At 39.7% G+C, this 24990-nt stretch overlaps 1 protein-coding gene across 11 annotated transcripts in view; it reads left to right on the top strand.

Annotated features, from left to right (window-relative positions):
• The first annotated feature begins 231 nt into the window (after positions 1-231).
• The window catches only part of AFDN (afadin, adherens junction formation factor), a 129849-nt gene continuing 105090 nt past the window's right edge, over positions 232-24990 (top strand). For 4 of the 11 annotated variants that reach the window (XM_082049157.1, XM_082049161.1, XM_082049163.1 and 1 more), the window contains exon 1: positions 233-1307. In XM_082049157.1, coding sequence (XP_081905283.1) covers positions 1197-1307 — 111 coding nt within the window. In that variant the 5' untranslated portion in view covers positions 233-1196. Of the gene's footprint in view, positions 1308-24990 lie in introns of all 11 variants that reach the window. The other 7 variants (XM_082049159.1, XM_082049160.1, XM_082049165.1 and 4 more) reach the window with 4 other exon arrangements.

The raw sequence follows: 24990 nt of genomic DNA, 5'->3' as shown, positions 1-24990 counted from the left end.
ACATCTGATGCTTTAACTTCATCTCAGGTGCATCTCAAGCTGTGGGAATTTCTGTCAATACAGTCTTTTTATACAATTCCTTTCATGCAGTGCTCCGAAAAGCCTCCATAAACATTATTAAACACAGCAGCGCCCGGGCGTTATTCTCGCTCTGCCGGGAAGAGCTGAGGCACAAAGGCGAGGGGCGGGCTGGAGGCCGCAGGGGGAGCGGCCTTGCCCTGCACCCTGACCCCTGCCCGCGGGCAGGGCGGGTTTCGGCAGGCAGGGCAGGGCAGGGTGGCGGGGACGCTCCCGTCCGCCCGCCCGAGCGCGGAGCGGGGCCGCACCAGCCTCCGCCCGCAGGGTCTTTGTTCCGGCGGCCGCGGCGGCCCAGGCCCTTTGTTGCTGCGAGCGCCCGACCGCGGCCCCCGCGCAGCAGCCAGAGCTCCCGCCGCCGCTCCCGCTGCCGGCGAGCAGCCTCCTGCCGGCAACCCGCCCCCCGCCGCGCCAACGGCCGCCGCGTGTCCCGGCCGCCGCCCCTCCCCCCAGGCTCGTTCACGGCGCGGAGGGACCCGCCGCACCTGGCCGCGCCCCGGCCCGGCCCCGCCGCCCCCGGCCCCCTCCCCGCGCCGCCGGGAAAGGGAGGGGAAGAGAGAGGAAGGGAGGAAGGGAAGAGGGGAGAGGAGCAGCGGAGAGGAGAGGTGGGGGCGCCCTCCTGAGGCGCGCGGCCGCCGCCGGGAGGTGACGGCCGGCGAGAGCGCGCGCACGCGCCCCGGGAGAGGGAGGGCGGGCGGCCGGGCGGGGGCGCGCACGGGACGGTGTGTGAGGGAGCGAGCGAGGGGAGGGCGATACCGGGGCGGAGAAAGGCGGCGGCGGCGGCGGCTTCGCAGGGCTCAGGACAGGCGAGCGGGGACAGACACTGCCGAGCCGGGAGACACGGCGGCCGCCACCGCCGACGCGGGGCATCCTTCCTCCTCCCCGCCCTTCCCGCTTTCTCTTCTTCCTCGCCGTCCTCCGGGGCCGACCGCTATCGCCGGAGCGATCCCGGGGCGTTTTCGCGGCGCCCGTGCCGGCGGCGGCCGAGAGGAGAACCTGCCCCTCCCCTCTCCAACCGGGACTGAGGGACCCCGTGCTCCGTCCCCGCCTCCAACCCTCGCCGGGGCTCGGCGGAGAGGGCCCGGCCCCGGCTCGGCTCCCCGGCGGCGGGCTCGGCGAGGATGTCGGGCGGCGGCGGCAGCCGGGAGGAGGAGCGGCGCAAACTCGCCGACATCATCAACCACTGGAACGCGAACCGGCTGGACCTGTTCGAAATCAGCGACCCTACCGAGGTAAGCGACCCCACCGCGACCCCCCGCCCGGGCCGGCTCGCTCCGCCGCCCCCCCTCCCAGGGCCGCCCGGAAGGTGAGACACCGCGCCCGGGCCAGGCCGCACCCGCCTCCGGTCCGCGGTCAGCCTGCCCCCCCGGCCGGGGGCTCGGGCAGGCCTCTCCCCCCTCTCCGTTAACGGGCGGCCCCCTGTGGCCGGGAAGGAGGCTCCGATCCTCGGCGGGGAGAGCCGGGGGGAGCCCCTTGCCGTGCCCGGAGCGGCTCGGGCGGAGGCAGGTTGTATCGGCCAGGGAGAGAAAGGGAACGCAAGGCAGGAGCCCTCGCCTCCCGCAGGCAATGCCGGCCCGACCCAGCGGGACAGGCGGCTCCTAGGCAGGAAACCCTCTGGGAGCTGGAGGTGGCGAGAAGGGGTGGGCAAGGGCGGTAATACAGAAGCTGCCCCCCGCTCGACCCCGAAGCGGGTTACCTCTGTGGGGTTTTTTTGTTGTTGTTTTTTCTTTTTTTTTGTCCGTGAGTTAATCAGAGCCTAGAGGCGGCTAGTAGAAGGACTAAAAAGCCTGGCGCTTTTTGTTGTTGGCTGCTTGTTTGTTTCTTTAAATACTGAGCTTTGTGCAGAAGGCGCCTCTTACAAAGCAACCTGCTTCTACTTGAGCGGCTCTTGGGGCCGCTGGTGCAATCTCCGGGGGAGCTTCCCCAGGGCGTGACGGACGGAACGCCTTGGCTCGCTGTGTCCGGAGCCTGCCAGCCCTCCGTGCAAAGTAAATATCAGGAGCAGGTTCGTAGTCCTGAGTTCACATGTTGTACCGGAAAAACACAGCGGGTAATTTCTTCCTAATGAAATGGGTGTTTTTGATGGCTGAGAGAGGCTGGGTTTACTTTTCTTTATTATTATTTTTTTTTTTATTTTTTTTTAAAGTACTAGTCAAACCACACCCTTCCACTGCCCCTTGTCATGTTCTCTTTGGCTGGTTAGTGCTGTGCGGCGGGGGGGTGAGCCGGGGAGGCAGGTTACAGTCCTGTTTGTGTGTGACAGCGCGCTCCCTGCTCCGAGGGTGGAGGCTGATCGTGTGCGTGTTCCCGGGAAAAAGGAGGAAATTCACACTTGCTCTTGGCCTGGCCCAGGTCCTGCTTGGTTATTAACAGAAGCCTCTGTGAAATCACGTTGGCTCGGTCTTGGAGCTTGCTCTTGTTTCTGCACACAGGTGCTGGCTGCTGGCATAGCCATGACAAAGTCTTGACAGCAATTCTAAGATTATTCAGTCTGTGATAGTTCGAAATAATTGCTTTGGGTATTTTCAGTTCTGCTTGTTGCAAGCTGTTTCCTGAATGCTAAGATGAGAAATTTCTGTGATTATTTCCCACATCCTGCACTAATTTATAATAATTCGTCCTCATTGCTTCTGTTGTTTGGGTTTTAACAATATCATTGTTGGCTGACGGTTGCTTGTTCAAAAAAGTGGGCTGATGCTAGCGAGAAGGAGCCTTCATGATTGTTTTGAGAACATAGCACAGTCTTTCTGGAATTGTAGCTTGACTGCTGTCCGTGGCTCATTTCATGTCCAATTAATGGATTTATCAATTCCTAACATAATTTAACTCCAACCTATTTTCTTCTTGCTTATGGCAGATTGTGCTTCTGTAGTTTTGTTAGTAGTTTAACAAATCTTACCATTTTTTTAGGTCAGCCTTACATGTTTGTCATAATTAACTAGGTGTTGCACAGAAGCTATCACCTTCATTATAGTTATTATGGAAAGAAATAGCAATTTTATTTTCATTAGCTCTGCAGTTCTGCAGTTTAAACCTCTGAACCTGTATAGGAGCATGCTTCTAACTGTCAACAATGACACTTATTTCAGCTGAACGACTGATAGTAAAAATTAAGTGTATTCATATCTCTCTGAATGCTTGAGCTTTTTAGACTACTACTTCTAAAAATGTTTGATAAGGCTGCAGGTGCATCTGCAACAAACTGACAGTAGGTAACAGTTTTATAGCTAAGGTGTATTTTCCTTACAGATAATTACAAATGTTCACATTTTTCTCACTGTTATCCTGAGCTGACCCAATTTGGCAGTATTTTCAACCCAGATGATGATGTGATTCACACGTGTACTATTTATCAGCTTAAATGAAAGCCTTTTTACTAGACTGCTTGAGAGCTGAGAATTGTCTGTTTTCTGTGCTTTTCCTGGCTCAGCTTGTCCCTTGGGCATGTCTTGCTTTTATAGGGGCCACAGCGAGAGTGGCACCAGTGAAGATGCAGTAACCTGAATATGACTTTTGGTTGGGTGTGCCTGAGCTGGGTCAGACTGGATCAGATTGAGCTGTTCAGACGTGGCTGTTGACAGTCTGGGTTAACTTTGCAGCTGGCATGTGCCTGTACTGCAAACTGTCACCCAGGAGCTTCTGGTCGTATACATCATGTTTAGAATATCAAGAGTTGATGCCTTAGAGTGATTCTCCAGGCATTTCTTCAGTGTAAACAATCTGGTTTAAGTTACTTATCTTTTAAGTTTCCTATAGAGAGAGAATAGGATTTTCCAGAGGAGCTGATCACTTCCCTAGTAGTAGGGTCTCAGGGAGGTTTATATATTCAAAAAAGAAAAGGAAGAGTGAAATCTAGCGTAAATTGACCAGAATTCTAACAGTGTAGCTTAGGCAGTGACAGTGAAAGCTATTTGTGTGTGACCTACTGATGGACCTTGATGTTAGTTTGAAATGTCTAATTCTTTGGTGAGACAAAATTGTTTAAGTCCATTGAGTACTCATCACCTTAATGGAGAGCATAAAATGTGACTTGTTTTGGAACATACAGAGTAGGATTTTGGAAGTGGTTTAAAGGTGTGTGTGTGGGTTGTTTTTTTTTTTTTTTTTTTTCAGAGAAGTGCTTCATGAAACAAAACAGTTTGAATTCCTGTGAATATTACATGGTGTAGACTAGTCCTGAGGGATTAAAGATCCACTTGTCTACTTGCCTCTTTTGAGAGTTAGGCACAAATTATTTCTTGAAGTATATTTCCTGTAAGATATTGAAAAGCAAGAGCCTTGGGTAGGGCGTGTTGTAGAGTTCGTTACAAACTTTTTCTTAACTTGTGTGATGTGAACAGTTAATTAAGTCGTTCAGTGCTACTTTTCTCCGGCACAACAGGGATGAAGGGAACTTTCTGTTCCGTGCTCAAGGTTGGATATTCCTCTGTCTGTATCCCATGTGAAAAAGATTGAACGCTACTTAGGTGGGAGGGTTTCATATCTTCCCTTATGCTTTCACTGAAGTCAAGTATGGACTCATGCTTGAGAGCAAGGTGGTAATTTTAACTTTGTTAGGTATTTACCTGTTTTAACACTTGTTGCTATCCTGATTTATCTTTTAATAGTTTGCATTGTTTTAATTTAGAAAATTTTTTTTCAATTCAGATGGTAGGTGAGGGAGAAGCTCTGTGGCTTGAGAAACTTATAAATGGACAAACCCAGCCCTCTGTTTTTTAAAGTTTTAGTTAATACCAGTTAAACTCTAGTGGTGTCAGGAGTGGTGCTAGGTACAGACCTTTGGCTCTGTAATGTTGGTACTAATTTAAACTTTATTAAGCTCTGCTGTATCTGCTTCAAATGATGGGGTAGCTACTCACTTTTGCAATTCTAAAGAAGATAGAAGATACAGAAGGTTTTGGGGAAATGTGGAGTGAAGCGAAGCATGTTTTTCTTTGTAGATAAACCAGCAGCAAAATTCGAAATGAAGCAGTATGCTAACCCTTTTCTTTAAATGCATTTCCCCTTTCCAGTCTACTTTATCCTCACCCTTGTTCCAAGTATTACCAAGTTTTTTGGATGCTTTTAATATTTGGCTTTTTTTTTTTTTTTTTTCCCCCAAGGATATAAACACAGTAAAAAGACTTCAGACCTTTTGCTGTAGGAGATAAATTGGTCTTTTGATCTTGATTTAAGTCTAGGATGATTATGGTACCCAAGTTTTCAAAAAGGAATAGGTTTGAATTAATGTTTTGGTAGCAAGTAGATACAGTTGTTCAGAAGCTTGTAGAAAGGAAACTATTTGCGTTTATGCACTTTCACCTTTGCCCCTACCTCTGCAATGAAAGTGCTTACTGGAATTAAGTGATTAATTACATAAAATGACTGCACATGGATGTTTTTGGGGAGAGCAAGGAATGCAAAGGCACTGCAGATAAGTGCCTTTATCACTGTCAGATTAAATATGAATCTTCCTGAAAGCATTTAAGATTTGTTGATTTAAGATGCCATATGTGAACTAGGCATTATAATTGTTGATCTTGATGGCAAAGTAAGGTTTCATCTTTAATATACATTTTGGTAACTGCATAAGAGAGGAAGAGGAGTGCTGTGCTTTTCTGAACACAGTTTCTGGGTTAGGAATGTGAATTGCATTTAATTTTTTGAGAAAGACACTTTTTAGAATGGGGTTTTTCTGATAGTTCCCCAAGGGCTTGGGGATTGTTGTCAGAAACATGATCTGTTGTAGTTTTGTTTTCTGATAGAGAAAGCTGTTCTGAACTGATCTAACATACTTATGTGTTAACAAAAGTAGAAAAGTCTAATCAAAAAGCTTGGAGAAACAGCATGTTTGCATTAAGAATTGCTGCTAATAGAATACCTAACATTTAAATGGTCATAGTTTAAAGAAGGAGGAATTTGGAAGGTGTTTATGGCTACTTGATTTTTTTTATTTTTTTTTTTTCCTGAAAATCCCTTGTATAGGCTTTACAGCAAGGTATTAGGAAAAACTCTATAGAATGAAAGTGTTTTTTTGGTGGTGGTTGTGTGGTTTTGTTTTGTTGCTGGTTTTGGGGTTTTGTTTGTTTTTGTTTTTTAAATGGACTTCCTGCTGTTCTGGTGTGTTATATGTTTGGTCTAGTCAGTATGTTTTAAATTCTTTTTACTGGCTTTAAATACAAATAAGCGAACAAAAAATGTTACACAGTGACAGGATACTTAAAAGTTGATGCAATTTTTGTCTTTATTCTTTGGGTTGCAATCTGATTCTGGTTCATTAAATGTCATAGGGAACACTGATACGTGACATAAAATTGTCTTTTCAAAGTAGTTATGCAAGCTTGTTATTTAAGTGTAGTTAAAGCAATAAGAATTAGGAATCTTTTGGGAATCTGCAGCAGGTTTAAAACCTATCTGCATTTTCCTCACCTATAGGCTTTTAAAAATCTGGCTCTGAGACTTTAAAAGGACTCATGTTTTAAGAATGGGATGACTATGCCCATTGTATTGCTGGTGAACTTGGTAGTGGAAGTGTAAGTCTGGAGGCAGGGAAACATCATATATATGGTAGAAATGCTTGTGCTTTCTCCACACATTGGATTTTACAGCTCTCAGTGGTTTTAACTAGTACAACTCTGCAAAGCATATAGATATCCAGAAGCTGATGAATATATCTGAAAATACTGTCTTTTTAAGTGTACCAAACCTATGATGTGGAAAACAAATTCTCTCTGCAACACATGTTTAAACCAATATTTAGACAGTCTGGAAAAGTGTCTTGTAACCTTTAAGGACTAGTGCCTGCACTTTTTAATTAGTAGAATATTTTCTAATAATTCATATCACTAAACAGGCACAGTTCAAGAGGAGATAAAACCAGAGTCTGAGTTCTAGTTCTGCATTGAAATGACTGGAGAAAAGACCTCATAGGACACAGGTCTGCTCATTTGCATCAAAAGGGCTGTTTGGAGACCAGTTGAACTGAGTAAAAGTGAATAGTCTGTCTTTACAAATGAAATATAATCACTGCTATCTAGAGAGCGATAAGAAGTTTGAATTAAGATTTTGATGACAATCTACAGACAACATAATGGCATGAAAACTAGGAAGAAGCTTTATACTGTGCTTTTAATATTCCTTGTGTAAGTTATTTCTTGATTTGCTGGCTAATTAGGTCCATACAGTTCAGACATTCCAGCTTTAAGAATTCCCTCCTGACGTGTGAATCTGTTCCCTGCCTAAAATGCCATTGACAAGCATTATTTTTCAGTTGAAATAAACCCTAGTCCTCTGGACATGTTAGGGATTTCCTTTTTCACAACTGCTGCCTTTCCACCCCCCCCCCCCCCCCAAACTATTTCTTTTAAAAAGGTTAAAACAATCTGGATGGAACACACTTCCATGATTTTGGGGGAAAACCTTCCTTTATAATGAATAAAATTTTGCTTTCGTATCTAAGAAATACTCCTCTAAATGGTGTAAAAAAACTAAAATGTAACTGGAAGGCGTTAAAAATTGAAACAACCTGGTGTTTGTGATAAGCATGTAGATCATAAGAAACCATTCTGAATTTGTCTTTATGTCAGTATTAGTTCGAAGAGTTGCTTTGTTACAAATGAAGGGAGGTGGATTGTGGCTATGTGAAATTCAAAGTGTTGCATGAAGAATAGCTTCTGGTTTTGACCAGTGGGTCTGGTGAAGGTGGAATTGAAAATCAGTGTGAAGTAATAAACTGAATGTTATGATAAACTTAAGTGAAGTCAAATTTAGCAGATATTCCAGGTAAGTAAAGAAGTGTTTGCTCTCCCTTTCAAAATGAACTTTGTGCTAATAGAAGGCTATTCTGAAGTACATTTAGGTAAAGCACTATGTAGGTCATTCTTGATTTTTGGCTAGGAAGAATATTTACATCTAAAATATATTTTGAGTGATGCTCATGCCAGTGAATAGAAATGTATGGGATTTTTCTTTTAGCTTGAGAAAAGGCCAGAGCCTGCTAATTTCTGCGGTTAGGTTGTTACGTTGATTTTGAAGATATTTTCTGCTCACAATGTTAATTTTTACGTTAAAAAATCAGCTGCCAGCAGTTAAACGCAATAACAATTTAAGAGGATAGGGGGGTTTGCTTTTTTTTTTTTTTTAACTGGATATAAAATCCCAACAATGAATGATATCAAATGATATCAGTTTACTGTTAAGCAAGGTATACACATTAATTATGTTTCTTAAGTAGTTTACATAAAGATAAGTGAGCAACATGTTGCATTATGTTTAGCTCATAGAAGAGTCAGGAATTGCTGTATAAACAACTAATGTGGGGTTTCTCCTGTCTAGTTTTGTGCATCAGGATTGGAAATGATAAATGTTGAATGCACATGTCCCTGGAAATTTTTTTAGGTTTGTGTAAAAACAGAGTACAATAAATTTATCTTTCTGGATGGAATGAAGATCATTAAAAGTGAAAATGCACAAGGACTATTGCGTTTGCTGATTTGTTGAGTTTCCTTGAGTAGTTGTTTGAACATATGTCTCTTAATGCCTGGTCAACTCTCAGGTAAATATTCTAGAACAGGTTTTGTGTAATACAGCACTAGTTGCTATAGGGTGGTGGCAAACTGAAACAAAAGTGATACTCTATGTTAATGGCTCCATGGTGGGTCTTTTCTTTTTTTTGTTCATTGTTTTTATTGATACTTTATGTTGTGCTCTGTTGTAACTAGAACTAAGGAATGTGAAAGTTCTCACAGTCACTTACTACCTAGTACTAGATTACAGTTTCTTGACAAACTGTTTTAAGGCTTTCCCTTGGTGAATTGTGTCCAAGGGCATGGCTGGTCTACTCTGCAGTGAAAGCACCTTCATAGTGGGGAAGAAATGAAAGAATGAGTTGTCTGGCAACAATATTTGTTTGGCCAACAAAGTATGTTGCCCATAGCAGTATCTATGAACTAAAGTTTCAGTGCCTAGATTTTTGAGGCACCCCGTGAGCTGTTCCATAGAGCTTTCTCTGTCAGATGAGTTGTCTTGTCAGTCCATATTCATGTATTTTCTTACAGACAGATACACAACTTAATTGTAGTGTCATACTTTTATACATATATTGTGTTGCTCACAAAACCCAGTGGAAGATCAGAATCCCCCTTCCTAATGAAGATGAGTGGCTTTTGTGTAGCCCACAGCTGGACAAAAGAGTTCAAACAGCAAAGAAACCTTCCCCCAATGGTCACAACAAGAAAAGGTTTCCTTCCCTCTTCCCTCTCAGAAGGTGCTCTACTTTGAGCAATGTCAGCTTGAAATGAAAAAGGGCCCTTAACTGTTTTGTTGTTGTTCTCAGTTTTAGTAAAAATAGTTATTCAGTGTTCTTAATTTAAAAAAATACCAGGACAATGCTGTCTGTGATGCAGTGTCCTCCTGGACAGGAAGATGTTTATGTGGAAACAAACCAAATTGTACCAAGTTGTGTTTCAGAAAGTTTTGCATTGATAAAATGGTCTTTATATTACAATTTTTTATGTTGAGAAATCTGGCTTGTATTCACTTTCCATGTATGGTTCAATAATATTTACTGCGTTCGGATCATATCCAAGCATTGCATATTTCTTCTAGAATGCTGGGTGTTTTATTGAGAAACATGTAAGTTGTTTCCATTTAAAGTGATAGCCTTACTGAACATGAATACTACTTATTTTCATTGTGGACAGAATTGCAGTTTTAAAATAATTCTTTAATACTTACTATATTTATTATGGCTATTAAAAGACTAGGATAAATTGTTTTTATATCAGGAAAAGGAAAATAATTTGAAAATTGTGATGGAAAGACAATGTTTACTAATGAAAACAATGCTCAATTCTGTTAATTTGTTTTAGTGGATTGCCTATTATGTCTAATGTTTGCTGTATAGTGAGGAAACTCAAAAGTGAAATTACTTGAGATTTTGCGATTGAATCCTTTAGCTTTGTTGAAGCCTTGAAAAAAAAAAAAAAGCCAAACAACTGTTTCCTTCTTCAAAAATTGGTGAAACACCCTAACAAAGCCCTTTGTTTTGTGTAAGAGATGTATTGGAATACTCTTGGTAAAGTCTCCAGAAATACTGAAATTGTATTTAGTATTACAAGAATGTTTTAGTTGTTACCATAGCGCAACAAAGACTATTTCAATAAATTGAGCTTTTATGCCTATAACAAACTGTTTTCAGGCAGATAAGGACTGATATGTAGGCTACAAAAAAAAAAAAAAAAAAAGAAGAGAACAACGAAGTAATTTTATGCACTGACTATTGGCAGATTCACTGGAGCCATCTACAAGCATCTGAAGACCACACCATCTCAAAGTGATGAAATTGTTACAGTCCCAGGAAATGCTCAAGACACGAGCTGGGTTTGCCATCTCAGGTGTTCTAGCTATTTAATAGGGGAAAAAAATGTGGAAGAAGAGAGAGATTGTAAATCCTGACAAAGGTTCTAGGATAGAGACAATGAAAAATCTGACTCAGTATCTTAAGTATTAGTAGTTCCGAAGGAGTTACTAATTCTTGCTGTTGGAAATAAATAGTTTGCCTTCTCACCTGCATTAAGATTAAGCGTGAGCTCAGAAAATCAGTGCATCACATTTATGAAAGATAAGCCAAATTTGAAAACTTCCCCCTCTTAAAGTAGTCTTCATTCGTCTTGAGTGATAAGTGTCAAGTGGCAGCACAGAACTTGGATAGCATCATGCCAGTGTGAGACAGTCAAGTACTGAAGGAAGGTATTGTACAACACTGGTTGTGGCAGTCTGAAGTTTGTGAAAAACCTACTGAAACTCAGCACTTACCTTATGTGTCTGTCTTCTCTTCAGTGTTCCACATTTATCTCCAGGTCTTTGAGTATCCTTGTGTGCACGGATGGTCGTAAATATCCATGTATATCATTATAAGTGCATTGATATAGCTCTCTCGGTAAACCTGCCTATGTAGAACCCTTCTCTTCCATGCTTTCCACACACACTCTGCTCCCAAAATTTCAAACCCGCAGCCTTAAACCAGACACCTCAATCTTCTACTTAGGGTGAAAAAAAAAAAAAAAAAATGCTGATGACAACAGTCTGCAGATGTGATCATCCTGCTACATAGGCTTCAGAAAGATTCCAGGAGCATAACTTTAGGATTATCCTGCTTTGTCAGTAGCTTCCCGTGAGGTTACTGATCAACCAGCCCTTCAGCACATGCCAGGTGGACCTTGGAGTTTGGAAGGGCCGGACCGTTGCAGTCAGGCCTCTTTATAACCAGCTAGTCCCTGTGCTGATGGTGGCTCTGACAATGGGGTTTTCTTCTAAGGGAGTGGGGAGAAAAAAAAAGGTTTATTGCTTGCTTGCTGTACTATTATAACCATACAAATTTTTTGTTATTTTGGAGAGGATTCCGTCTTCTAATACACCATCAGCTTGAGTGTCATCTGTTCTGGGTACCTGCTAGGTAGAGACAAAATGAGTTTTCTGGATTAACCTTGCACTGAATTCCTCAGCTAGTGAGAAGGCAATCTTGTACCAAGGGGAAAAATTCCTTCTTAACTACCTCAAAGGTAATGAGCATGGTACTCACAGCAGGTAGAGCTAAATTTAGCCAAATCCTGAGGATAAACAGGGTATTTCGTTATGGTGCAAAATGGCCAAGGCAATTGCTCTGATTCTTGATACATGTGCCTTTTTCCTTGCTCCAACTCCTTTCCAAGGTAGTAGTAGTAGTAGTATAAATCTACAGTAGTAGATTCAGTAGTAGTATAAATCTACAAGTAGGGTGATACCAGCATATTTTTGATACCTTTATACTTTTAATTTTTCAAGTAAAATATTGAAGAGCACTGTTCTTTAGTATGGGTAATAGATGCATAAGTAATCTGAAGCCTTTTACACTTCAACAGCAGTAAAAGAGGATGTATAGTTTCACATGTATGTATGTATGTACTCTGGTCTGTAGCCACTTCTTCACCCACCTCTCAGCACTTCTGAAACACAGAAAGAAAGCTGGGAGCATTGACCGTCTTCCTCCAGTCCCTGTCATCTGATTGCCATCATGGGAATTGTCTTCTGCAACATGGAACTGTCCACCTTGGATTCTCTGCCAGCTCTCCAGTGCTGTGATGGGTTTTTTTGCTGCTGGTGTCTAGCAGTTGCTTTGAGCTGATCCTTACCACTTCTACAGCATCCAGAAGTGCTGAATAGCAGCAGTTAGGTTTGTGTGTTGATATCTACTGCAGCTTTCAAAAACTTTTGTGAACTCTTTCTCTGCCTTATCCTCCATCCCCAATGTCCATCAACATAAATTTCATTAAATGTTGACAACATTTTAATTGATTCTTAGTTTATTTCAGACGTTTCAGTATTTACATATGTGAAATCAATGTCACAATGAAAAAAATTTTGATAAGTTTAGGTTTGGTGAAGCTATCTGCATTTGCTGGGAAAAGCTGCTTACTTACTGTATGCAAGTAGACTCTTTTTTATGACTGAGCTTCCCTCTTTATATATGCCAGTTCAAAATAGTAGTCTGACTTTTTCCTAACATTGACTATCGATCTAAAACAGTTTTGTAGTAGAACATACGTGATAAGTTTTTTATGTAACGAGCAACTTTGAATCTAATTTTTGAAAGCCGGCAATGCTCAGTCAAAAATGTTTGGAAACCAATGATATTACTTGATTTTTTTTTTTTTTTTTTTGGTAATATGATATTAAACAAGATGAGATTATTTAGATAATACTTAATTTCTACTTGTGTGTAGCTGTAGCCTATTCTTAAACTGTGTTTGTATAGAAGACTTCTAGCATTCTCACTTTGTTAGAATGTCTCTGGGACAGTGGGATGGTAAAACAGCAATGCAAATACATGAAGTAATGTGTTGAAAACTGTGTTGTAAATTTGGATATTACAAGCCAGAAAGAGAAGCCAGATTTTTATGCGTCTACAGTTTGCTCTTCAATGGGTCATGCTGATTTCAGATTTTGCCTTATAAAACAAAGGATGAAGAGAGGGATTTACTCACATGTAGGGTGCCATAACACCAGTATACCATCCACAGTTTAAATCTTGAACTGACGTGTATAGGGTAGCAAATAATATATATGTGGCCCCTTTTCTCTGTTTGGTGCCTGCATACAGTGAGAAGTTGTTTATGTATCTCCATAGAAAACTCGATTCATTTCAATCCTTGGTTTTATTTTTATGTTTCAAAAATAAAAAATATCTAATACACCTGAGACTACCTCATCTCAGTAAATAAGTAACTCACGTTTTGAACTTGATGAATAATTTCTCTTTTCCAGATGTGTAACTTTCTGGTATTCAAGTTGTTAGAAAGCTTATAAACCATTAGTTAAGACAAGTATATGTGGATTATTAATATTCTTAAAGTGAATACTGAATACAGAAGAAATTCAAAATCTCCAAATGCTTTGCCATAATAATAATAAAAAAAAAATCTTGAAAGAGTTACTCAAAGTACCTAATCCTAAAGAAAGCTTGTTTCTCATTGTAGATAAAAATTAAAAATACACATCACAGATAATATGCTCTGAACTAAGAATATGTAAAATGTGCATGGGTTTTTGTTTGGTTTGGGGTTTTGTTTGGTTGGTTTTAGTCTGGAAAAGTTTACTGTCCTCAGTAGCAGAGAAACTAAACAGTAGCCAGCACACATATCACACTGGGAGAGATTATTGGTCATTAATTAAGTAAGAGGAAAAGACTGTAGAGGCTCCTTATTTTAATTTTTAAACCCTTTTCCACTTCAGTCTTTACTTCTTGACAGTTTTTTGTTTTTTGTTTGTTTTTTTTTTTTTTTTTCCTTTTGGGTCATCTTTTCATATTCTTGTGAAATACTCCCTCAGTAATGAGATGGTAGACCTGTTTTATGGTGTAACTTTTAATCTATATTAATCCTGATTTGCTGCAAAGATTCTTTGGGTAATATCACCTGTTAAAGCCTAAACTGTTTCACAGGGAGTCAGAATATACTTCAAATCTTGCATGGTAATATCACTTATGCCTTCATTAACTAGGTTTGGCTTACTCAGATATTAAAACATAGTTACGAAATGCTTTTGTAATCTGAGCCTGTTTAAACTTGAAATACTTCTGTTCACGTTTAATCATCTGCATTAATGTTTGTATTGTAATTTGTCCTTGGTCTGTGTGCCACTGAAATGACAGCCCCTTGATAAGAATAAAATTAAGGTTATTTGATAGAATTGTGTTTTAGAGCAGGATAATACTTGAAAATAATCAACCAATTCATTTTGTGGGAGTTTTTTTGCAATGTAGTGATGACGAATGAAAGGTGGGAATTTTTTAGGTGGAGTTAACACACAAGCCGTGTCACTGGCTGCAAAACTGCCTCCTGGGCAGAAGTGCAGGACTTGCTGAGAGTAAGAATTTGTGCCCAGTTCAGGGGCAAACACGTCCTTCTGGTGACTCCTGATTAACGCAACTGCAGAGACCAGTTTTGTTAACCAGTGCTCCATGATAGAAACAGCAATTTGTTGTCTTCTAGAAGATATCCTTAAAATAGATCTGGTATTGTTTTTTTAAAACATAGCTCCTTTTCTAATCAAATTGCTATTTGAAGGGCAAAATGAGCACGTTCGTGGATGGATTCCCCAGTGCAAAGTTACTTGCCTGACTGGGGAAGTGCTTTTCACTTTGTTATTTTAAATTTTAAAAATCATGTATATCTTTTCTGTATATATGAGACATCTTATAGAAGACTTAAATGCTGCAAATTACAAAGGAAAATTTACTTCCATATATTGAAAGGCTTAAATTGCATTTTCAGACTGGAAAGCATTTCAAGCATTTTTTGCCTAAGGCTGTAGTGTATTCCAGAGGGTTGGAATTTAAGTAGCTAACAAATTTTAGTAAAAAAAACCCAACAAAACAAAAAAACCCCACCATCACCACCAACAAAAAGAAAATCAAAACCCAAACAACATTTTGTCTTATTTTAATAAAAATGCATCTGCTGTAGACTTGATTATTGTCAAAAGCTGCTCTTTGAGATCACGTCCTTCTTGAAACAAGCATAGAAACTTTTCATTACTTAGTCATGTAAACCTTCCTGATGATGAAGAGCAGGTAGCCTTTGGCACAGGGAGGAATTGCATGTCCAAGCTCAGTACTTCTTGATCACAACTGAAAAATGAATGGGTGCTGGAATTACCATTTCTGACTCTGATGTTGCAAATTAGTCCATCTTGCTTTATTAGTGTGGGTCTGTACAAACAGAACAGCTTGCAAAATGGAGACCTATTTTCTTCTAGAAAAAATTATACGTGCTCCTTTTTGTTGTTCAGCAGAACCTCTGAAAATTTTGCTTTGGAGAAAAAGTGTTCTATTTCTCTTTGTTTATGTTTAGCAATCTCAGATACTGTATAGCTTAAAATTTTAGGCTGAAGACCTTGTGAAGGTAACAGCCTTAGAAATTAACATCTTGAGAGGGAAGAGTGTTCATAGTTGGTCAGGACTTCTGTATCGTTTGGTTGTGTATCTCAATTTCTAATGGCCCAAATGTATTTTTTACTGTATGGCAGTTTCATTTCAGGACAAAAGACTAAAACCATGGTTCCTGTCTTCTGCAATTAGCCAAACTATTCAGCAAATGTCATTATTCCTATCTTCTGCTGTATATAATTTTAATTTTAAAAAATGCTTGACTGTTAACTTTTGAGGCTGGAATGTGTGCTGCCCCTTGGATAGGCATTTGAAAAGTATGAACCAAAAGATGGACAAAAGCAACTGTTCTTTTCTGCTTGACATCAAAAAACTCTGAGCCAATTTTCCTAGTTTTTTAGTTCTCAGGTAGCTCACTTAGCATTAAGAAAAAGCTTATTTAATTATTGCATTAAATAATTTGAAAAAAAGTTGGTAAGAATTGCTTTTATAATTGTCTCTATACCTTCTGTATTGAGGAGTTCCATGCTCCTGACGATGAGGAGCGTGTTTTTATGGTGCTGAAATGGAGGGACTTGTCCATGTGATTTTGTGGACATACATATCTTTCAGATATTTAGTGACTGCCTGACACCAACTACGAAATATGAAGTTGCTCTTAAAAATGACATGTTGATGCACATGTTGCAGCAGTGGCAGTGATATGATTGACCTGTGGGAGAGCTCCAGGTACCCATGTTATAGTTCGGAAACAAGTCGTTACTGGCAGATATAGGCCATGTTGGTTTTACAGTGAGTTATTGTTAGTTTAGTACTCTCAGCAGGGGTGACTATTTACTTGAGAATTTTTGTTCATGAAATTACTGACAGTGGTAAGGAAAATCTCCATTTTTAGCATAGTTGGTTTCTAGAATGAGTGCTGTGAAAAATTCACGTGATGCAAATCCTAGACTTGCATCATATAAACAGTATCTCCATTGTCATAAAGCTGTAATTATACAGTGACATGTAGAAAATAAGGCCATGACATTTTTCTCTGGTTACATACAACTTATTAGCTAAATGTATGCCAGCTAAATTAAGTTTAGAAAATAAGATCTGTCATCTGCAAATTGAAATTAAGGAGAGATTGAAGTTGAATTGGGTGCCTAGTATTTTGAGATTGATAAGGTGAACCACAAGTGCATTTTTCTCCTTAGAGTAAGACTGTTATCTTCTTTCATAATTATTTTAATGTGTTGATTTTTTTTTGTTTTGGTGGGGTTTTTTGGTTTTATTTTGTTGTTTGTTTTTTTTTTTTTTTAAGTGTGCAGGAGAAATGCTGATCTTCTTAGCTGTTTTGTGGATTTGGGGCTTTTTGTTTCTCTTTGGTTTTTTGTACACAAGAACACTGAAACAAAGAATCTTCTCTTAGTGTCTGAAGTTCAGATACTGTTTGGGCCTCTTTTCCCTCATCCTGGCCCCTATGTATACTTATATGAGGTGAACAATTGAGAAGCTTTAAACTAGGCTGTTAATGTAATTAGACCAGTGCTTCTTCATTCTTCTTTTGATCTTTCTTATGTCTTGGTCTACCCCACTTTCCTTTTGTTCCCGCTTTCTGAGTTTGTTTTCTTCTGATGTTCTGTTGCTTTGTGGTGCTCTCCTCAAAATCAAGTTGTGCTGCTGTGGTTAGTGTGTGATGATGATTATTAATCACCATAATATTTCCACTCCCATCCTTCTGTCCCCCAGATACCTTGTAGCAACTAGATGACAGCAATAAATTGATACTGATGGTAGTGAATCACTTTCCCTGTTGGCATTCAAGTGCTTGTCTGGAACTTCAGAACTGAACTGTGTTCAAAAGTACCATAGACAATATAAGGAAATCTCTCCAGTTTGAGGATATAGGGAGGGACAGGAATAGTTTGGTGTTTTGTTTTGTTTTGAAAGTGTCTTCTTCCGAGTCCTTGCCTTAAATTTCTGTGTTTGCCTTGCTTTTTCTGATCTTTCATTGCTTTTTGGTTTTATAATCTTTCTGGAAGAATGATCAGGGCTTACATGTTAAAAGAATAATCCTGAAAATTCCTGATGACCTATTTATGTTATAAAATATCACTTTAATTCATTTTTCTTCTAAGAATACAGAGGCTAGCCTTAGTATTTTGCACTGGCGAATGGAGTAAGCAAGCTTATCTTAGAGCCACTATGCATTGATTCACCTGATAATATTTGAAAAAAAATATTTTCAGGCTTAGACTTTACTTTATCTGTATTAGAAGTGAAGTCATTATGCAGTTTACTAACTACGAATGTGTTCTGCAAAATAAAGCTTTTCAGATGCCAGTGAATAGTCAAGTAGTGGAACAGGTTGCACAGGGAGGTTGTACAGTTTCTGTTCATGAAGGTTTTTAAGACCAGGCTGGATAAAGCTGCAAACAGCCTGATCAGACCTTAGAGATGATGTTTCTTTCACCAGGAGGTTGGATTGGAAAGTCCTGAGGTTTCTTCCTCCCTGAATTATCGCGTGATCCTGGATGGATCAATGGTGCGTGTGCCCCAGTTAATTTCTATCTGGGATGAATTGCATTGCGTTAGTTGGAGAAATGACTCTTAATATGTGTAGCAGAACCACTTACATAGGTTTTACTGTCTCTAATCTTGACCATTTGGACTCAGACCTGAGAAATTTGCGAATGTTATGCTGCTACTTAAACTACTTCATTTCACTTTTTTCATCCCCCCTTTTGTCATGGCCTTTCTTATGACACACATGTGGGGACATCTTAGTATCAGAGGTTGCCTGTTGGTCTCGTCCTCTGCTGTTCTGTTCTTGGAGGTCAGCTTACATAAAGCCTGCCTGGCTGGTGTAATAATTAGTGTTTTCTGTAGGAGAATAGTCTTGGAAAATCAATTGGCCTGTCCTTTGTAGGTGTTTAAATAAGATCATAGGATAATAAGCAGGTTTCTCATCCAATGTCGTGCTCAAAGCAGGGTCAGCCCTGAGGGTCCCTCAGGGCTTTAACCAGTAAGATCTTGAAAACTCCCAAGAAGCAGGTACTACACAACCTTTCTGGCTACTCTTCTATACTAGTTGAGTGTCTTAATGGTGAAAAAGCTTTTTCTTAGATACAGTTTAAAGGCCTCTGTAATTTCAGCTTAGGTTTGTTGTCACTTGTCCTCCCACCCATGTACTACTGTGAAGATCCTTGCTGCATCTTCATGATGGCATCCTTGTGGATATTGTGGGCTGCTTTGTAGGTCTCCCCAAAGCCCTATTTTCTCCAGAAGGAGTAAACCCAGTTCCTTCTGTTTGTCTTTCAGCCCTCCAGCCTCCTGGCCATCCTGTGGCCCTGCACTGAACTTCAGGTTATCTCTGTCCTTACTGTATTGGCGGTTCAAAACTGGAATGATGGTTAGAGGAGGATTATAATTTTACTTGATCTAAAGCCTCTATTCCTATTATTAATACAGCTTGGGATGGTGTTGACCTTCCTTGCTGCCAGGACGCGCTTCTGAATTATCTTCAGTTTGCTGTTCACCAAGATCCCCAGGTCCTTTTTAGCAGAGCTGCTCCCCAGCCAGTCATTCTTGAGCCTGTGCCGTTGCAACGCATCATTCCTTTCAGGGGTAGGACTTTGCATTTGTCCCTGTTGAATTCCATGGAATGAAAAAAAATGCTCAAAACCCGAAACAAAGACAAAGCAAAAAAAAAAAAAACAAACCCCAAACCCCCACCTTGTCGAACTTCATCTCGCAAAACATTCAGGCATGTACTCGAGTACTTTGAATATCGAAGTGCTTAGATCCTTTTTGAAGTTGAGCACAGCATTCTTCTGTCCCTCTCCTACCCAACTTTGACTCAAAGTACTTTAACATTTCAGGATCACCTTATGCATCCTTTGATTTAGGCATACATTGAAGGAACATATTTTTGCTTATATGATTGATTGCAGGAGGAGATTAGATGAGGTCCTAATACTGCAGAACAAGAAATTATTGTAAATTGACTAAATCCCACTCTGTTTTGTTCCCATTTTCTACTCCTGTGTTTCCTCCTTCTCCAGATCACACGCTTATTATCAGTTACTGGAATAGATTCTTGCAGTGAATGAGTTATGCTGGATTATTTTTATTTATGTGTTTATTGTGAATAATATTTACTTTCACTCCTGGTTATTATTAGCTTTATAATACTGTATTTTGTGCAGTTCAGTGTGTTGCCTAGTTAATTTTTCATACTGAATCTCACGTTCTTAATGTTTTGAATTCTGAGTCTTTGATGCCTAAAATATGTCTTAAAAACCAGCCTGCATTGCTTGGGGCAAGTGGTAGCTGCTGAATGTGTCTTGCATTTGTGATGTTGAGAAACAAACAGTTTTATCTATGAAAAGTTAATTTTAACCACAGAAAGGTCTTTTTTCATGGTACCAAAACTTCAAAACATCTCGTATAGTTGGTTAGATGCGGAGATTATGTCAATTGCATGGAAATATAGCTATGCTGATAGTGTAACGTTTTGGTGGAAGAAATACTGAAATACTAGTTTGAAAGTAGACTACAATCGCATCTGGCCACAGATGTTTAATATTACTATTTGTTGCTTCAATGGAGGATTTTTATCATTAAAATTTTAATTACTACTCTGGAACTTGGGTAGTATTAATCTGTTAATTCTGTAAATGTGCCAAGGCCAATCATAACATAGCAGGAATTCAAAACCAAAATAAGTGAAGCAAGCAAAACCTCAGCATTAAATTTTATATATTGATATTAAATTTAAACAAAGCTTTAAATCTCCTTTCCTCATGCTGTGTTGGAATCTACTTTGATGCAAACTGCTACCCATTCTTCAGTAGCTAAGTTACCACTTCAGCTGATGACTCCTGGGTCCAGCTGCTTGTTCTTGGATTTCCATCTAAAAAACATGGTTTAAAAGGTTTATTGCACACCTTGGGAAGTCAGTAGGTCAAGACTGGTTTGTCACAGAATGTCAGAGAACACAATCTGGAGTTCCTCAAGAAAAATATCCTTCCTGACGTGTCATTTCATAAATGGAAGCTGTTCAGATGAAGACAACTGCAGCAGTCTGCAGTGGAGAAGAGACTGCCTGTGTCATGAAAATCCGAAGCCTTAATGTTGAATGTACAAACTCTTGAAGGAGCTGTTGAGTTGTATTCTGTAAGATCTGTAACCATCTGCTCTCTCAGTTCAAGGAATGGAACTGCCACCTAGTCTAAGCAATGTATGAATCTAGAAATGTACTGTTGATTTTTAAGTGCATTATTGCAGACCAGGGGTGGATAGGAAGGGTGAGAAAGAAAGCAGTAATGTGAAGGATGCTCATATGATGATTAAGCATTCAGCTTCTCAGTTTTCTTCATGCTGTTCCTATCTCCACCCAACTCCACACACCCAGTCTTGTAACTGGTGATCTGACCAACCTGCCCTCTGAAACTTCCTCACTATTTTGTAAGCAGCCGGTGGCAACTTTTTGTGAAACAAGGAATGAGACGCTGCGAAATTTTCAGGGCAGTATTGGTTTAGTTCCTGATCTGTTGCAGTGGATTTGTTCTGATGCTTAAATGAGAAGTGATCAAGTGACTCTGGCTATTAATATTTTGAGCACTTCATCAACTGAATCAATCCCATACTTACGTTTCAACCCCTCATCATGACTAAAAATGAAGCCAGATTCTTATCTTACCTGGTATTGCAACAAAATGGTAATTCAAGATGCTTTGTGTCTTCAAAGAAGTAATGAAATATCAGTGTTTATGAGTGGGAAAAGTGCTACCTTGCTCCTGTTTGGAAATACAAATTTTTCATAAAACATGAATAGTCTTGCTCAGAACACCTAATCTAATTATAGAGACTCAACCCCAAAATATTTGATAGGGTAAGACCAACAATTATAAAATTGTAACTCAAACGTGTGGTGTGTGTGGTTTGGTTTTGGTTTGGTTTTTTTTTTTTTTTTGGTTGATTTGGTTTATTTTTGTTTTTGGTTTGTTTTGTTTTTTTTTTTTAACTTTGGCATATATCTCATCTCCGTTGTTTGAAAAATTAACGGTGATTTCTGACTTAAATCCTTTTGACCGAAAGTCACTAAAATCAGTTTTTATGGTTGTACCACATGATACCTTTTTCTTGATTATTTATGCAATTATAAAGAGAACTGCAAAGGAAATGAGGAGCTTCCTATGTAATCAAGTGGTCAACTGCTGTTTCCCCTATCGGGAATAGCATTGGTGATTACTCACAGTCAGTGAATTTGCATTGTTGTCTGGAGTGTGGAATATGAGACTCTTAGGCAGTAGGAGGGAAAGAGAAAATACTGTGGCCATGTCTGAAATACCGTAATTATAGAAAGAGAGTAGCGTTTTAATCCTGTAGTTATGATGTACTTTTGAGTGCTGCTTTAATGATTATTTAGGGGCACAATTAAATTTACATTTAGCAGGTTTAATTGAGCTTTTTAAAACACGTTTAAGCCACCCTGTCTCTGGATTGACTCTCTTGATTATGACCACTTCCTCAAATCTTGTTTTCTTTTAGTAGTTTTACTTACTTTCCTCTTCTGGCCTGTTTTGAAATGATGCTACTGTGATCTCTGCAGGATATTGGAGACTCTCAGGAATGTAAAACTCTGTCTGTGTGTGTGTGTGGACAACATCTGATGTAGTGTTTTGCAGGTCTCTTGGCACCACTGAGTAATTCCTCCACCATTTGTGTCATTCCAGCTTTAACTGAACATTTGTCAGTATTGTCTTTTTATGCCCAGGACACGAAAAATATTTCAGAGGCTAGTCTTAGCAACTGGTGATTGTAGCTGTAATGTACTCTGTACTTGGTGGCTCCTGACGTTTTGGGGAAGATGTTGTTTCCAGTAGAAAATAACATCACCTCGGTATTTGGTAAATTTAGTTATTTTTAGTTGAAATAATAGAAAGCTGTATTTATTTTTATGCAATGCTACTCTTACACATTAGATCAGGGTGTGCAGTCCTAAAACTACGTTTGACCCTTTGAAGGCAACCGCAAGGCTGACGTGGCCCCTGGTGATAACAAGTTTGACACGTTAAATGCTGTGTCTCCTAGTATTATGAAGAAAAATGACTTCTGTTCTCTTCAGTTAAATGATTTACTACTGATTTTATGTTAATAGCCTTTCTTAAGCATTTTATACTGAGCTTCAAATACTGTATGACTTTCATAATGTTTTGTTTGTTGAGCTTTAGACAAGTGAAATAGATGTTTAGATAGGGATGATGAAATATCAGAATTCCCATAGATAACCAAGTTATTACTGCTAGAGGCTGTTAAAGCTGGCCTCTAACTCTCCTGATTGGTTGAGGTTCTGGATCCGCAGAGGCGTTCCTTGCTTCTGTAAATTATTGTTCTTTGTTTTGAGTGCCAATAGCTACGCAAGGGAAAATTATGAGAATTAGATTTCCTATTTGCAGCTTAAACTAGTAAAATGGCTTTCTAGCAGCAAAAGAGTGCTCTCTTCTCACCTCTTCTTCAGTTGAGCGCTCTGTATTTGTGGTTTTTGTTTGTTTGTTGTTGTTGTTTTGTTTTGAATCTTCCCTCCTTTATGCTGGCATTGGGTTTTACATGACTCCATGGTGAAGTTCTTAAGAAAGCTGGGGGACTAGGATTAATTCTTGCTGGGCTTTTTGCCCTGAATTAGCTCATTAGGGTTCACTGAAATGCTGTGTTGAAGCAATTGAAATGACATGTAGCTGGATGGGGGTAGGCAGGGAGAGCGAAGGCCCCTACAAATGTAACTGCAAGTTGCTATGACCTTAATATGATACTCTTCGCTCACTACCATGTACAAATAGGACATGTGGAGTAATATGTCTCCTGACATAACCTTCCACTAATCGGCAGTTAGGGACTTTTGGGGAATTTATTTCTAGGTGTATGCGAATAGTACTTTCCGTGTTCTGTTCTAATAATAATAATGTGGAGGATACATAAAAGAAGAAAGTGTTCAGGTATAGATTTTCCTGTTAAATGAATCTGTTTACAGAGAATGACCTTCCAGTCAGTGAACTTGCTCCCAGTCCAGCAAAACAGACAATAGTGTAGATGGGAGCATGTGTGGAACCCCCAAGAAGAAAAGGAAGCTGGTACATATTGGAAGTTCAAGTGCTGCTTCATGAGAAGAAGGATGCCAGCTCAAGTACAAAGCATTAAACTGTATTGTAACATTGATAACTACAGGGCATCTTCTGTTTCAAATCTAAAGGTAAATGGAGTAGTGAGGGAATAAAATCAGAAAAAAACCAGTATTTTGATTGTGCAAATACCTTAGTAAGAAATCTCTTCATATGTTTAGGACTCTTGTGAACTTGCTTTTGTGCTAGAATGGGAAAATTTGTTTTGTAGTATGCGAATAGTCAAAAGAAAGCTTCACAAAATGGTGAGTGCAAAATCACCATCAGTCTGAAGATACTGTAGATGGTGTTACTGCAGAGAAAGCCCTTTTTCACTTGTCAGCAGTTGTTTTTAAATGCAACCAGCTGAAGCTGAATGTCATTCACCAAGCACAGTTCTACATGAAATTGTTGCCAAAGATTAAACAAGATTAAATAGGATTTGCAGAGCGAAGGCTATCAACAGATAAATTTTACAGAAGTATTACAACTACTGTGAAGATTTTTCCAAACTATCTGTGCCCTTGGTAGTCCTGTCAACCAACATTAAGGTAACTAATGGCATTAATAAGGTGCCTCATAGATTTCAAGAAATAACCTAATTCCTTTAAAAAAGAAAACATCATTCAAAATAATAGTTCCTGGAGGGGTTTTTTGGACTCTCCTTTTTATAAGTTGTAACATGGACCCAGGTTACTGTTAATGCTTATAATCGTGTCTAAAACTGTGTGGCATTTTCATGTGTAGATTTGGCTACTGGTTTTCATTGTATCAGTAGTGAATAAATACATTTTTTCTGGATGCATGGTAGAAGTAAGAAGAAAGGGTGTTTTAGCTTTTTGTATGTGGTCAAGATGAAGCTGCAGGTAAGCAGCATGGTTGTGCTTCTTTGGCTATGACACAGCTAGTCTCGATCAATTTCATTCAACAGTGGATTTGGGTTTTTTTTGCAAAACTAATATTGTAGATGACGATGATGATGTGGCCCAAAGTGTGGTGAGTTTGTTTTGTTCTTGAAAAGGTGAAGGTGGGTAATTCAGGTAGAGAGGAAGAATAATAATAGCCCCAAAAGAGGTCCTTTTTCCCTATTTCCAGTGTATTTGTTACAACGAAGATTAAGGCTACATTTTGAAATGGTATTATTCCTTCAAACCTGCTTGATGAACCTAATTTACTTAGAAAATAACTTTTTGAAATCCAGTCAAGTGTTGGATATGAATCAATATGATCTGGAATGCATGAATTTCATGATTGTAGGCAGAATTCCAAGACAGTGCGACAATAATTGTACAACTGGAACAAATTTAAATGTTGCACATTAGCGTCTCTTGAGGTAGTAAAATGGCTAATAGGGTTAATGAAGCT

This window comes from Streptopelia decaocto (genome assembly GCF_964273445.1).
Source record: "Streptopelia decaocto genome assembly, chromosome: 3".
In the NCBI taxonomy this organism is placed as follows: domain Eukaryota; kingdom Metazoa; phylum Chordata; class Aves; order Columbiformes; family Columbidae; genus Streptopelia; species Streptopelia decaocto.
Note: the sequence above shows the minus strand (reverse complement) of the source record. Positions and strands in the feature narration are given on the sequence as shown.